General features: G+C 30.7%; 1 protein-coding gene across 1 annotated transcript in view; it reads right to left on the reverse strand.

Moving 5' to 3' along the window:
• LOC129005994 (transient receptor potential protein-like) overlaps nucleotides 1-2,006 on the reverse strand; it is a 56,840-nt gene extending 54,834 nt beyond the window's left edge. The window contains exon 1 of the mRNA XM_054435078.1: nucleotides 1,924-2,006. Coding sequence (XP_054291053.1) covers nucleotides 1,924-2,006 — 83 coding nt within the window. The remainder of the gene's footprint in view (nucleotides 1-1,923) is intronic.
• Between the last annotated feature and the right edge of the window lie 11,874 nt (nucleotides 2,007-13,880).

Below are 13,880 nucleotides of genomic sequence, written 5' to 3' on the forward strand. Positions count from 1 at the left end.
GCTGCATACATGCAGTATGTATACATCCGTCCTGTGCGCTGCGGTTTACCACATTGCCTGGTCGATCATACAATTGTTGGTTGACTAACATTTGCTGAACGAATGAAACTGATGTTGCCTAATCATTGTTGTCAGAGTAACGTTGTTACTGGCACCAGGGTGATTTTAAGTAATTGTAATTGTTATTAAGTGTCCAATTATCGATAGATTGAGTCGTTTAAAAACTCAAAAGGGTTTTTGAACTTGTTGATAAATAAGCTACACTTTTGTTTTTTTTTTCAACATTTTTATCTATCAAGTTTTACAACCGATCATTATGAAACTTGGTATGTATGTTGAAGTGATAGAGATCCATGTTAGAAAAAAATAATCTTGAAAAATCATAAAATTTAAAAATGGCGGCTATTTTAATTTGTTAACTAAAATTACTAAAGAATGGCTGATTTTATGAAAGAAAACTACAAAAACCCTTTTATTTTGGCATTTTTAATTCCCCATCACACGATACCAAGTTCAAATAGATAGAATAAGAAATAGCTGAAATATAAGGAATTTAATTGTAAAATGGTTTAGAAAAAGGCTAAGCTAGTCAGGTTTGCCCCATTTTACAAATAAAAATGTTCTTGTCATTTTTTCATAAAATCAGCAATTCTTTAGTAATTTAAGTTTAAAAAAATAAAATGGCCATCATTTTTAAATTTTATGATGAATCAAGAGGAACATTTTTCCTAACATGGGTCTATCCTTAACATACGTACCAAGTTTCATAATGATCGGTTGAAAAACTTTGAAGATTAAAATGTTACTGTGAAAAAAAGGCAAACATCTGGTTAAAGAAGCGATTAAAAAAATATATATTCTTGATCTTTATTTTGACCCATAGAACCATATCCTGGAGTTTGGCTGGTTACTTGCGGGACACCCTATTTTTATGTTGATAAAATTCAAATAATAATGGTCTAGACTTATAGTTTCATGATTACAAATCAAACCCTAATCCAAAGTAGAGTCTGAAGGAGTTTACAGAATGCAGGATTTTTTAACTTGCTAATTACAAAGATAACAATCTCCACAATACAAAGAGTTTCTTCAAGTAGAACATTATGCGGAAGTTAACGTTAAAAGGCAAAGTTGCTTATTAATTACGTAGTTTTAGAATAAACATTGTCTTTCCTCTTTAATTTTTATTGAGAAATTTAAGTGTTAAAGAAAGGGTAATGATTTAAACTGCAAAAAGACGGGTTTAAAAAATATAACCTATAAGTGTAGCTGGTGCTAATCGACACATATATTATTGAGATGGATTCATACGATTGGAATTTATTTTCTATAGAATATGTTAATGGAAAGAGAGCCGGATCCTCAAGAGAATCGGTTTACAAGCAGCAATTAAATAGAAAGCACAGGTTATATCGCATATTATTATTTGCGTTTAGTCATAGACACCATTCGAGAACTTTTTCTCTACTTAATATTTATAAATTAATTTTAAGTATGATTTTGAATTATGGATTCAAATAATTTACAATTAAAATATTAAAAATGCCGATCGAACGGAGTGTTTCGTGATCAATATCATGCATACTGAAAACCCCGACTTATTATGTTATGTTTTATTTCATTTAACTGCTTCTTGCACCTGTAATACTGTTAATCGATCCTTTTCAGTTATATATAATGAATCAAACTTAATTTATTGTATGACATGGTCCACACCCAAACGAAGATCTTAACATCAATGAATTTTATGCACTAGCGTTTATGACCTGAGATAATACATATTATCTAACCCTCTACTGTAACTTTTCACCGACGTGGCATTTTCCCGCGTTGCCATGAGGACGAACCTTTTCTACTTCGTTGTAGACAGCCTTTTCTTACTTTTAACTGTCTAGTAATTTTTAACCTTTACTCTAGAACTACCTTTTGACCGAAGCGACATCTCCCCGCTCCACCAGTAGGAGGAACCTCTTCTCCATCGCGTTCAAGTTGTGGTCAGCCTCCATATTTAGCCATATATAACCTACTTGACCTTGTTTCTGGTTACTATCAACTATCTAATTTTTAACCTTTACTCTAGACCTACCTTTTGACCGAAGCGACATCTCCCCGCTCCACCAGTAGGAGGAACCTCTTCTCCATCGCGTTCAAGTTGTGGTCAGCCTCCATAAGCAAGATATAACTTACTTGACCTTGTTTCTGCTTACTATCAACTACCTATTAATTTCTAACCTTTACTCTAAAACTACCTTTTGACCGAAGCGACATCTCCCCGCTCCACCAGTAGGAGGAATCTCTTCTCCATCGCGTTCAAGTTGAGGTCAGCCTCCATAAGCAAGATATAAGCTATTTGACCTTGTTTCTGCTTACTATCAACTATCTAGTAATTTTTAACCTTTACTCTAGACCTACCTTTTGACCGAAGCGACATCTCCCCGCTCTACCAGTAGGAGGAACATCTTCTTCACCGCGTTCAAGTTGTGGTCAGCCTCCATAAGCAAGATAACCTACTTGACCTTGTTTTTGCTTACTAAGACTATCTAGTAATTTTTAACCTTTACTCTAGACCTGCCTTTTGACCGAAGCGACATCTCCCCGCTCCACCAGTAGGAGGAACCTCTTCTCCATCGCGTTCAAGTTGTAGTCCGCCTCCATGTGTAGTGATGTATGACTCTGGTTGACCGAGTCTCTGCTTCCTATCAACTCCTCCCTTGACTCTCCCGGCTTCATAGCCTAGCACAAATAATTCTTATGAAAACTAACAGCATACAAGATATTAATTAGATGCATAAGATATCCTTAAATGAATTTTGTATCCTATAAAATAATTTAGTGTCTTCCTAGTGACTCCTAGCCTCTCACCTAACCGCTAACTAAAATTAATGCACTAAAAATTACTTTTTGATATAAGTTTATCATCAGTGCAATAAAAAATATCTATTCACTTAATTTGCGTGTTTTGTTTTAAATATTATATACATGCAAACAAGTTAAGTAAATGTTATGTAATTAAACTATAACTAGGCCTAAAGGGAAAATACTAGTCTTTTACTCTTCGTCAAATCTTTCCATGACAGTACATAATTGAAGTTCATGCAACGTTTTCTTAACATAAGAATAACATATACGATTCTAATAAACCAGACGAGTTGTATATTTATGCTTCATTACTCTCTAACTTGTTTTCTTTTCTAACAGCATCAATTAGCTCCCTAATAAATGTAATTAAACGAAACTTTAAATGATACATAAAATTAAATACACACTACATAATTTAAATAATTAATTTTAACCTTTTGACATAAAAATTGTTTTAAACCAGTGATTTGGCATTCCAATTTAAATTATAATTTGAAATAATTTTCTTCAAAAGAGTTCATGACATTGCATCATATTTATATCACATATAAATTCTTTTGAACCAAATTACTCTATTTAAAATTTTTTTAAGTAAGAAAGAAACAGAAAAGTGCAAACATCTAAATACGGTTGAAATATAAACCGACAAGTACAATTTAGATCAAACGCTAAATTTCGTCATAATTTTCAACTGAAAATCAAATGTTCTCAAATAGATCAGCTGAATCTGTTTTTGATGGTTAATGCATGATATGCACTAGTCTGTAGGTAGCGTCTTGAGTATAAGTGGCAGTCGCCGCTGGCAATATTAGTACTGTCCTTATGTTGTATCTGCTGTATAGCAGGCGCTTCAACGTCTGTTTATATCAGTGTTGCGCTCACTTAAAACAATTTGTTATATAATTTTAAAAGGGCAGGAAATAAATTTATTTTGTGGAGGTATGCATAAAACCACTAAATGTGGAAATAAATTCCGAATTGTATTTTTTACATTAAATAAATTATTTGATAAAATATCTTATTAAAAAAAATATATTGTTCATAATATATGAGTACTTAAAATATGTAAAGGTTTATTATATAAACGATTAACCTAATCAAAGGGGGGATTTTTTTCATACTGTTCAATTATACAATTGATGGCTTGAGACCGTCTGTTAGGTTGGTAGGTACAAATAAAATAATCAATAATGTATTTCTTCTAAAATAATAGTAATCATAACTAATAAATATAAGTCTGTATATTACGAGAAAATAATAAACAAAAATATACATAACTATTTTAAAATACCTTAGGTAGAATGCAGTTAAGAGAAATTATGTTAATTTAGTTTTTGGTGTAATATATTTTAGTCGTAAATTATAAGAATTTACTTTTATGATAAAACATATAAAAATCTCGTTAATTTGTTAATATTTTCATTTATTTTAAGTAATCCGTATATAGATCCCAAAGTACCCATGATCTTTTGAAAAAACGAAAAGTCACACCCCCATAAACCATATACTTAACATTGCCCAAAATTATCCATTATTTCATAAACTGTCCTTTAAGGTAGTTCCTTTCTAAAGGAGACTTTTCATATACCTAATGCTAAAAATACCTTAGGTGTACTTATTTGTTTTTTTTTTTTCATTACATTATTAAAATCAATTTGTGATTATGTTTTTGTATTACTGTATTCTGTTGTGTCTATTTCAGCTAACCAATCAATTGTTTTATTAATATTTTTGAAGTCAAACGGGGTGAAGCCCGTGGGTGACAGGTAACGTTAACCATATATAATTTATTGTTCATCAAATATTTCCAGGACAGAACATAGCCTAAATGAAGTTTATGCATGCAATGTTTTCTTCGCATAAGAATAACATATGCGATGTATATAAACCAGTATAGTTTCCTTGAAACACTTAAGAAATGTACTTTTTTAGTAAAATAAAGAACACAATGAACTCACCATGGTGATTGAAGTTTATTTCAGCTTGAACTTTGATTGCTTGTTCATCGGATCGTTTTGACTAGTTTCTAAAAAAATAGAAAAGTCTTAAGAAACTAAAATGAAATAAGATACACATTTCTATATAAGTCTATCTAAACTGTAAACATTTAAATTTACAACATAAATAACAGTAAAAATAATATTTAAAACCTCTCCAAGCTAACCTACCTAACATAACCTACCTAATGAAAGCTACGTCTTTTTAATAGTTTGTATTAAACAATAAGTTAACATTGTTTACCCCTAGTATTATAGATTGGTGTACAAGTTAAATAGTATTATTATTCATTGTTACCCTTGGTTGGAATATGTTATTGATAAAATAACATTATTACCTTATTCAACCAAAGTATTTGGTATAAAAACTAGATTCATTCCTTAGAACTTCGTCAGGTCATTTAGAATGTAACCACATCATCAATATATGTACATTGTGGAATGTCAAAAGATTCTTTGAAAGAATGTCACAATCAGAATAATTTTAACTTTTTATGTTTATAAAAAGTATTTTATTCATTTATCCATGTGTTTTCTTTGTTTTTCATAGTTTTATTTAGTCAGTGCTAGTGATAAGACAGTGCTGTCCAGCCTCTACAGTTTTATAATTTTTTATGTCATTTTAATTATTTTATAAACATGGCAGGTTAAAATTACTGTGATCGTGAAAATCTTTAAAAGAATATTTTGACATATCACAATGTATTAATAGATGTGGTTGCATACTAAATGACCTGACGAAGTTATAAGGAACAAAAATATCTCTGATGCCAACTATGGTTGGATAAGCTAATAATTTTATTTGATCAATAAATAGTATTAGTACCAAGTTTGAATAAATTAAAAGTCAAACTATGTCCCATATTACTTGCCCAGTTCAAGATACCTTGTTTTCTATACTTTCTTTTGTTCTTTTAGCACAATCCATAAAATATTCCATTCAATTTTTTAAAGAAATTATGGAAGTTTGTAAGTAAGTTGAATTTATACTTGATTTCATATGATCATTCATCCCAATTTTTTGTTCAGTAATTATTAAAGTGGATTTAATTGAAGGAAATTATTAATTAATTAATCCATTTAATTTTTTATGTTAAGACTTAATAATTCTTCTTATTTTTTTTATTGAAATACTTAGGCTTATAATGGAAATTTGAGAGGTGAATACAACAGATACAAAGAGTTTTGTTAAAAGATACTGTGTAATCTTTGTAGAAATTATTTTTGTTGTGAAAAATATATAAGTTAAACCTTTTGTCGTTGACTATAAAATGTCAAATTCCACAATAATGTTTTCAGTATAAAAGTTAATAAAGTAGTTTTTAATTAATGTGTTTTGAGCTTGTTTGTAAAAAATAAGTTAGTCCATAAGAAGTCTAAAGTTATTTTAAACCAGCGCAGTTTTTAAAAGGTCTCATTAAGGTTTTTTGTACGTAGCCTATATATTATACTTGTAATATACTTGAACTGGCTAAATCCTTAACATGAAAAAAATGTATCTACAGAATATAATCAGTCAATGGTCTAAGACAATATTTAATTAAATTATTTTTATTCTGTTGAAACGTTTTGTGTTTTTCGAAATAAATGTAACGAGTCTTTTAATAATCTCAATTTGATAGTGTACACGATATAAAAATAAACAGAATTAGAAATAAGTATAACTGAACAACAAAATTGAATAACTTAAATCGTACATTGCTTACTTAGTAATAATACTTTACTGGAATATCTTTCATCAAGAATTTAAACATCCGTTGTCTACTCCTACGCACAACTAATATGATCTACCAAATTCACTAAAGGTATTTTTAGTACAAACAATTTTATCATCATGGATTTACAGCTATACGCTTCATGTATTGGGCTAGTTTATTCACAAAACACATCTAGAACAAAGAGTAAATGTAAAAGGTCGAACTTACCATGGGAAGGGTAGACTTAAAAGTGCGGCAACCAACGAGCTAACAATCCCATGTAATCCACTTAGCAGCAGACCTACATACGCGGTCGTCGCGAAAATGTGACCCTTCATCTGCCAAACAAACATGGAAGAGGAGTAGTCGGTCGTATAAAAACACACATGATGGAGGTGCCAAAGAAATATGTCTTGGAGAGTATTTGAGGTGGCTCTTCTTAAACTAACTAAGATGGTAATAGTGTCTAATTATGCTGTGTTGCTAAATCTCTTTTGGTATCTAGGTTTCTGTACTTATTTCACAAATTTATTATGAACTCCTGGGAAAAATTGCTTCTAGAAAAATTTTACCAAAGTTTACCAAAGGTATGATGAAAACACATTTTTCATACTATACTCTTCTTTAATGACTGTATTTTTACACAAAACTTAATCCGGCCCTGTGTTTTTTTTATTTGCGTTTGTTACTCTTATTTTATGTTTGTGTAGCAAATTAGTTTGCCTTGTACAATTATCAACATTACACATTTGTGGGACAAAGTGTCAAATTAAAATCCTAAACTACAAACAATTGCTGTATTAGTATTACAATGCTGAAACCTATCTGATGACGTTTTCACATAAAATTCGATTTTACTATATTTATAATCACATTGCTGCCGTTCAAAGATTCATATAGAAGTGGCTAATAAAATAAGTTTGTCATAAACATATAAAATGAAATAGTTTTTTTTTACCTCAAATAGAGGGTTTTCACTAAGAAATCTCTTACGATTTCTGATGAAGACGTTTACATTGTTTCTGTCCATTTATCGACCTCAAGTACACTGTCTGTCGAAACTGACAGCGTTCTAATAGTGTTTTCCAGGAGCAGCAAAAAACAGAAGCTAAAATCAAATGTTTCACGAGAAAATAGTGGATTTAAGATGTATCAGTTTTTGTTTAGATTTCTTAGAGCTATAAACACTTGAAAATTTTATTTTCTTGTCTTCCCAAACTGACGTTTTCTATAACCTAAATATCAGATAATGTATTCTGTTTTACATAAAGGCTTATGAAGGTTTGTTAGATATATTAAAAACTTCCTGTCTGCTCATAAAGAATTTCGAACACTACATAAAACCACATATTATTTCAGCACAAAAGCGTATATCAATCTAAACATCTTTTACACTCATTCTCAAGTTAATTGACTGCTATAAAGTATTTATGAAACACAATAAACATAAACCAGTTCGACGTCTTAAATTAAATCGAAACATAATTTAGAGATAAGTAAAATATACATGTTTTCCCCTGTAGATAAATGCTAAGAAGAAATTTTTATTCAAACGTTCAACAAATTTTCCACATAAACAAAAAATATTGCAACTTAATCTTTAACATTACTCTCATCTACTTTTCACGTTGACTTATTTTGGAGAAATTTCAACGATTGTTAAGAGTAAGATGAATGTTACTCCTGTCAGATCTGACTTGAGAGGACCGCCAACTGTTTCTTATCCAATCATCAATTAGTGCCTTCATCATTAACCAAAAGGACTTACAGTCCATTGCGAATTTCGGACTCAAATACTTTTATTGTGGTTTATATATTTATGCTTAAAATTGACCTAGTAATTAAACTCTCGGAAAATATATTTGAGAAGGCTGCAGATGTCGCATAAAGCTCATAGATCAACTTAAATACAATAAGATTTTGAAGGAGCCAGCCATACAAACATACACAAGTATTTGGCATAGGATTATCTTACTTCGTTGAGTTAGTAGCTAATCAAACGTAAATTATGGATTGTTTTAGTTTATAATTTGTTTAAAAAAGCTCATAAAAATTACATTTTAACGCAGAGACTATTATGTTAAAAGATAATGTCTGTAGAATTTTCGGTAGCGTGTGAAGTGGATTGAGTGGACTGTATTTAGGTAAGCGGAGTTTGATTCTTTATAACACAAATTACCAACACTTGAAGATACAATTGACAAATAGTTTTTAAGTTAAAAAATGAACTTTTAATAATTTCACAGAGCTTTAAAAGAGATTAACATTACAAAAGAGAGAGAGGGATCTTCATTCTAGATGTTTTGTTTTCAACTAACAAATTACTATTAAAATATTTCATTGTTAAATCACATGTTTTTTAAACGTTAAAACAAGTTAAAAATAAATGCCATCTGTATTTCTTTTTGATAAAAGAAAGCATTATTATAACGAAGTTAATTATACTGAATATTACAGAACAATGTCCCAAGTTTAAATTTTCCCAATCATCAACGTTATATATTTAAGTGATAATGCTACCCTTTATGAATAGCCTGGGGTGTTCAAAATTATCTTGGCTAAAATCTAGAGTCCTATGTGAATATGGGACTCTAGATGTTAAGGGATTTGTTATAGAGGTCTATCAGTACACAAACATTAGCAACAGATATACTAGCTAACCCTCACAATTCAACAGCATTGGCTGAAGCCTTCCAATGCTGTAACAGGCTCTAGTAGACCTTCTGGTTAGCTTCATTGATCTAACAAAAACCACTCACTCACAGATTAAATAATGCGTTGCAAATATTTGAAATATTCTAAAAAATTGCATCTGGATTTTTAAATGCAGTATTAGGTTGCTGACTCGAGTACTTTTACGTGCAATAGTTGGAGTAATGCTTTGTTATTTTAATGATGGGATAAGAGATATTTCTTTTAGGCACCTAAATCATACCTTCACTATTGATAAAATTTGTGTCACTTTTTAAATATTGAAATTTGGGTTGGATTTTATTTCTTAAATTAGTTTGACAAAAAAATTGTTTTAAAGTTTAGCAATTAAATTTTAAATAACTATACTTGTGTCTTAGATACATTTCAAAATATGTAAAGAAGTAACTTAAAATTAAAAATTTCAATAAACACACTTTACTGCTTATTTGTAGTTAAAATACAAGAAAACAAAAAAATGTTAAGTAATAATAATTAAAACATTACAAAACCTTGGATTGAATCAAAACTTAAAATATAAGCAAATATGCAATTGAAATATTCTGTATTTGCACCACGATTGTTATTTCTGTAGGACTCTTAACTTGACCAACATCTAAAGAATTTATTTACAAAGAAATTTCATTTTTTTACTAAGTGGGATGTTTTAAACACATCAATAATTATGTTATTTTAATTCTACTCTGTATTCAAAGCAAAGCTCAAGTTGTTATGTAACAAATTATTAATGCAATACAATATCATATAAGCCAAGTTTTTAATTAAATGAGCCTGAAATCCTGCTCAAAGGAATATTGTTTGTTTTGTTTCTTTACCTAACACGAATTCCAGTATCAACACGATCCGTGTACAAAATGAGGATACATAAATTGTTTTGTCTTGTTTCTTTGTTATTGAACTTTGTCCTTGGCTTGGACGGTTTCGCATATTAGATTAAAATTATTTATGTTTTAAATGTTGAGTATTTTTGTAACATACTTTCAGTTTTTATATTATTCGAATTTGACATCTTCAACATTTGTTAAAAACATTTAAAAAGTATGTTTGTGAATATTAACGATATACTATTATATCAAAATATCTGGTTTTACAATACCTTTATCAGTTCCAAAAGTAACTTTCGTCAACGTGTGTTACATGTTTCGGCGAGCTGCCATTGTCAAACACTTCAATACAGGAAGATGTAGATCCGCTTGAATAGCTTCGTTACAACACATTACACGACACAACATTTTTACAAGACACGTACGACATAAAAACAAAAATAAATACTTGTAATTTGATAGGCCTATCATGAATATGCAACATTGCCGGTACACGAGCGGGAACAGACTCAAGCTATTCAAGCGGATCTACATCTTCCTGTATTGAAGTGTTTGACAATGGCAGCTCGCCGAAACATGTAACACACGTTGACGAAAGTTACTTTTGGAACTGATAAAGGTATTGTAAAACCAGATATTTTATATATTACAGTTCCGGGGCTACAACAATGAATTTTAACTATTATATCAATAGTTACTCTATTGGTTGTATCTTCTTTTTTACTGTTAACATTTCCTATTTTGTGAATTTTAAATGGAAATTCCGATTAAATTGTGCCAGTTATGTCCATCGCCCAATCGGATAGTCTCTGGGCAACCCTTCTCTGTCAACAACAAAGCCGAAATTTGCATAAGTAAACGACAACCTTAGTAACACAAATGTGGAAATTTGATTAACATACGAAAAATCAAACTTTTTGACAACTATGAAAGAACTGCACATTTACAATGCATTTACAACTAAACACCACACCTTTCCAAATGCTCCCAATTTTAACTCGAATTTGAGTGATGATTTGTATAAATCGAACAGAGTTGTTGCAGCTTGTATCTTTTGCAAGAACCATGTATAAGATCAGAGAACTTGTTAGTGGAAGGTAATTCACTGAGCAAAGCTCGGTCCTCTGGTGGTATTATTGTCTAGCTAAACTGCTAAGCTAGAGGTTGGGTAATATAAGCTTGAAGCCCCGAGTGTATCACATTCAATAAGTCAACTGTTGAATTATCACTCTTGACATGGGTTTACAGGGTGTCTCTAAATGAAGTGTTTCAATTGGTTTTCCACCAACCTTACCATTATAAATCATAAATCAAATTAAAGAGGAACTGAAATTCTTATACAAGCCGTAAAGTTGTATATGTCAACGATATTTTATGCAGGACACGAATAAAATAAGTCGCAATCATTCTTGTGTGCTAAGCCCTCCACAAAAGTCCTTTCTTATCAGGAAATTTGTTCAGTGCAATTTTATAAATTTCCTTATTTTTAAATTGAATCATGATCATACTTGGAATTTTAATAATTGCTTCTAGCCAACCTACTAGTATACAATTTCAATAATTATGCATTAAATGTAAACGCAATTGAAAGTTCAGTTTCATCGAAAAGTATTTCAGAAATAAACCTATTCACCTTTACGGTTGTGATATGAATATTTTAAACACATGACTGAATATTATTGTAGGTTAAGTGAGAAAGAATAATTATCCTTTTTACCAATTCAATGACCAAGACTTAAAACACACTACACATGCAAAAGCAAATGGTTAGCAAATATTGGTTTTGTTGCTAGCCTAGTGGTTAGCGTCTCGGACTTCGGTGCGGGAGGGACGGGTTCAATCCCCGGCACATCCACTAAACATTTGCTCTCGTAACTCTCTTGTGGATTGCCACTGGTGTAGAAAAAAAAGTCAGTAGTAAATCGTGTGTTTGGAAAATATCTCAAGCTTTTGGTTATAAATAGAAGAAACCTTTGAGTCAATTTTATATTTTTACAGTTTTTTCACGCGACTACTGTCTGTGAGTCAACAACGTTTTGTCAGTATAGTTCAATAGAGACTACAAAAGACACTAAAGATTTTAATGAACATGCACTCGTCATAAGGCTTTCAGAGGGTCTTTCACAGTTGACCTTTTATGCGCCCAGCTTCAATTGAATGATTCACAAGCAAATGAAGACCTTACAATCACATTTCCACTCAAATATGTTAAAAATCACGCAAAATCTTCGAGCAAATAAATGTGTTTATATTAAAATAGGTACCAATAACATCGAAATACTATTACCACTGTAAAATCTATCACACGTTTAATAATAATATAATCTATTTAGCAGAGTATTGTAGGGTCAAAACATTTCGAACGCACATGTTATAAATATTTCAATGAAAAACTGTGAATGATTTGTTATTACTTGTAATTACAATACGAAACGCCGTTAACATAACGAGTAACAGTAATAAACAATGGGGTCTTTGATTGAATTATTTTTGGAGTGTATGTTTACCTAATTTCAATCTGTTTGCAAAGACAGTTAAATTGTTTATCTGTACTCAAGACAAAGCTGTGATAAGAGCTACTAATAACTTGCTACACGGTACAAGCCAGGGTTCCCGACGACAAAGTAACAGTTGTGGTCCTCTTTTGGAATGGAAAATTGATAGACGATAAAGTCAGTGTGTTGAATAATAAGGTTGAATATTTTAACGTCTGTATTTTTTTTTAAGCTAGTGAGTTAAAATTTGAGTAAAATAAGTTGAAAGTTTTTCTATACAGTTTTATTTTTTCATCGTAACAACTATGTTCAAAACAAAAACTAAAATCAAATTAATTCAGCTTTCATAATAATTTAGTTATAAACTAAATCCATGCCTTTGGCACAGTCCCGGCGAACGACAAAAACTAGCACACATCATCAGCATACTGCAGGGAGAAAAATACCTCTGGTAAGCATTTATTAATTTCTGCTAAGTATATAGCAAATAACGGAGGGCTTAGAGTGCTTTCGTGCCGAATTCCTCTCCATGTAACTCGTTTTATGGTTGCCTATAGACATCTGGAGTGACCTGTCTACAAGCCATTTCTGGCAGTGATTCGTGTTTTTGGTATATAAATGTACATTTTTCTAAATAGATGAAAAATTGACTAGAATGGCATAATCACAAAAAATTTCGAGAGCTTTGAGGATTTCATTTTTATTGAAAGATCGAACAGTTTCAATGTCAAGTTTTAATATACAGTATAATCTGCACATCTGAAGTCATAACGTGAAGGAAGGATTTTTCGGAATTTTTCTACTAACCATTAAATCCTTCTTTTAATCATTGTATTCATAATTTTCATGAATACTGATATTAAAGATGTTGGACAATACGATTTTACGTTATTTTTATCTTTAATTTGCTCTTTAGCAGGCAACGAATTTATCCTTTTCAATTTATTTAATACTCATTTTCAAATGTATCCCAAGAGCTTCTTTCGGTGAATTCCTTATTATACTATATGTAATTAAGCCATTAAGTGGTGCAGTATCTTTATTTTTCATTTTAGTACATCCATTAATTCCTACATGCTGAAATCAATTTCAAGTATGCTATTTGTGTCATTAATCATAGATGATGTAATCTCTGTTGCATTGGGTACATAATCAGGGACTGTATTTTGCATAAAATCTTCGACAAGGTTTCTGTCTTCTTTTATAGGTTGTAGGATATCCCGATTCTGATTGGGTTACATTTTTTTAATTACTTTCCAGGCGTATTTAATGTTATTTTCTCCTGTATTGAGTAGC

The sequence above is a fragment of the Macrosteles quadrilineatus genome, unplaced genomic scaffold (genome assembly GCF_028750875.1).
Source record: "Macrosteles quadrilineatus isolate MER2022 unplaced genomic scaffold, UCM_ALF_1.0 Scaffold_51__1_contigs__length_872494, whole genome shotgun sequence".
Taxonomy (NCBI): Eukaryota; Metazoa; Arthropoda; class Insecta; order Hemiptera; family Cicadellidae; genus Macrosteles; species Macrosteles quadrilineatus.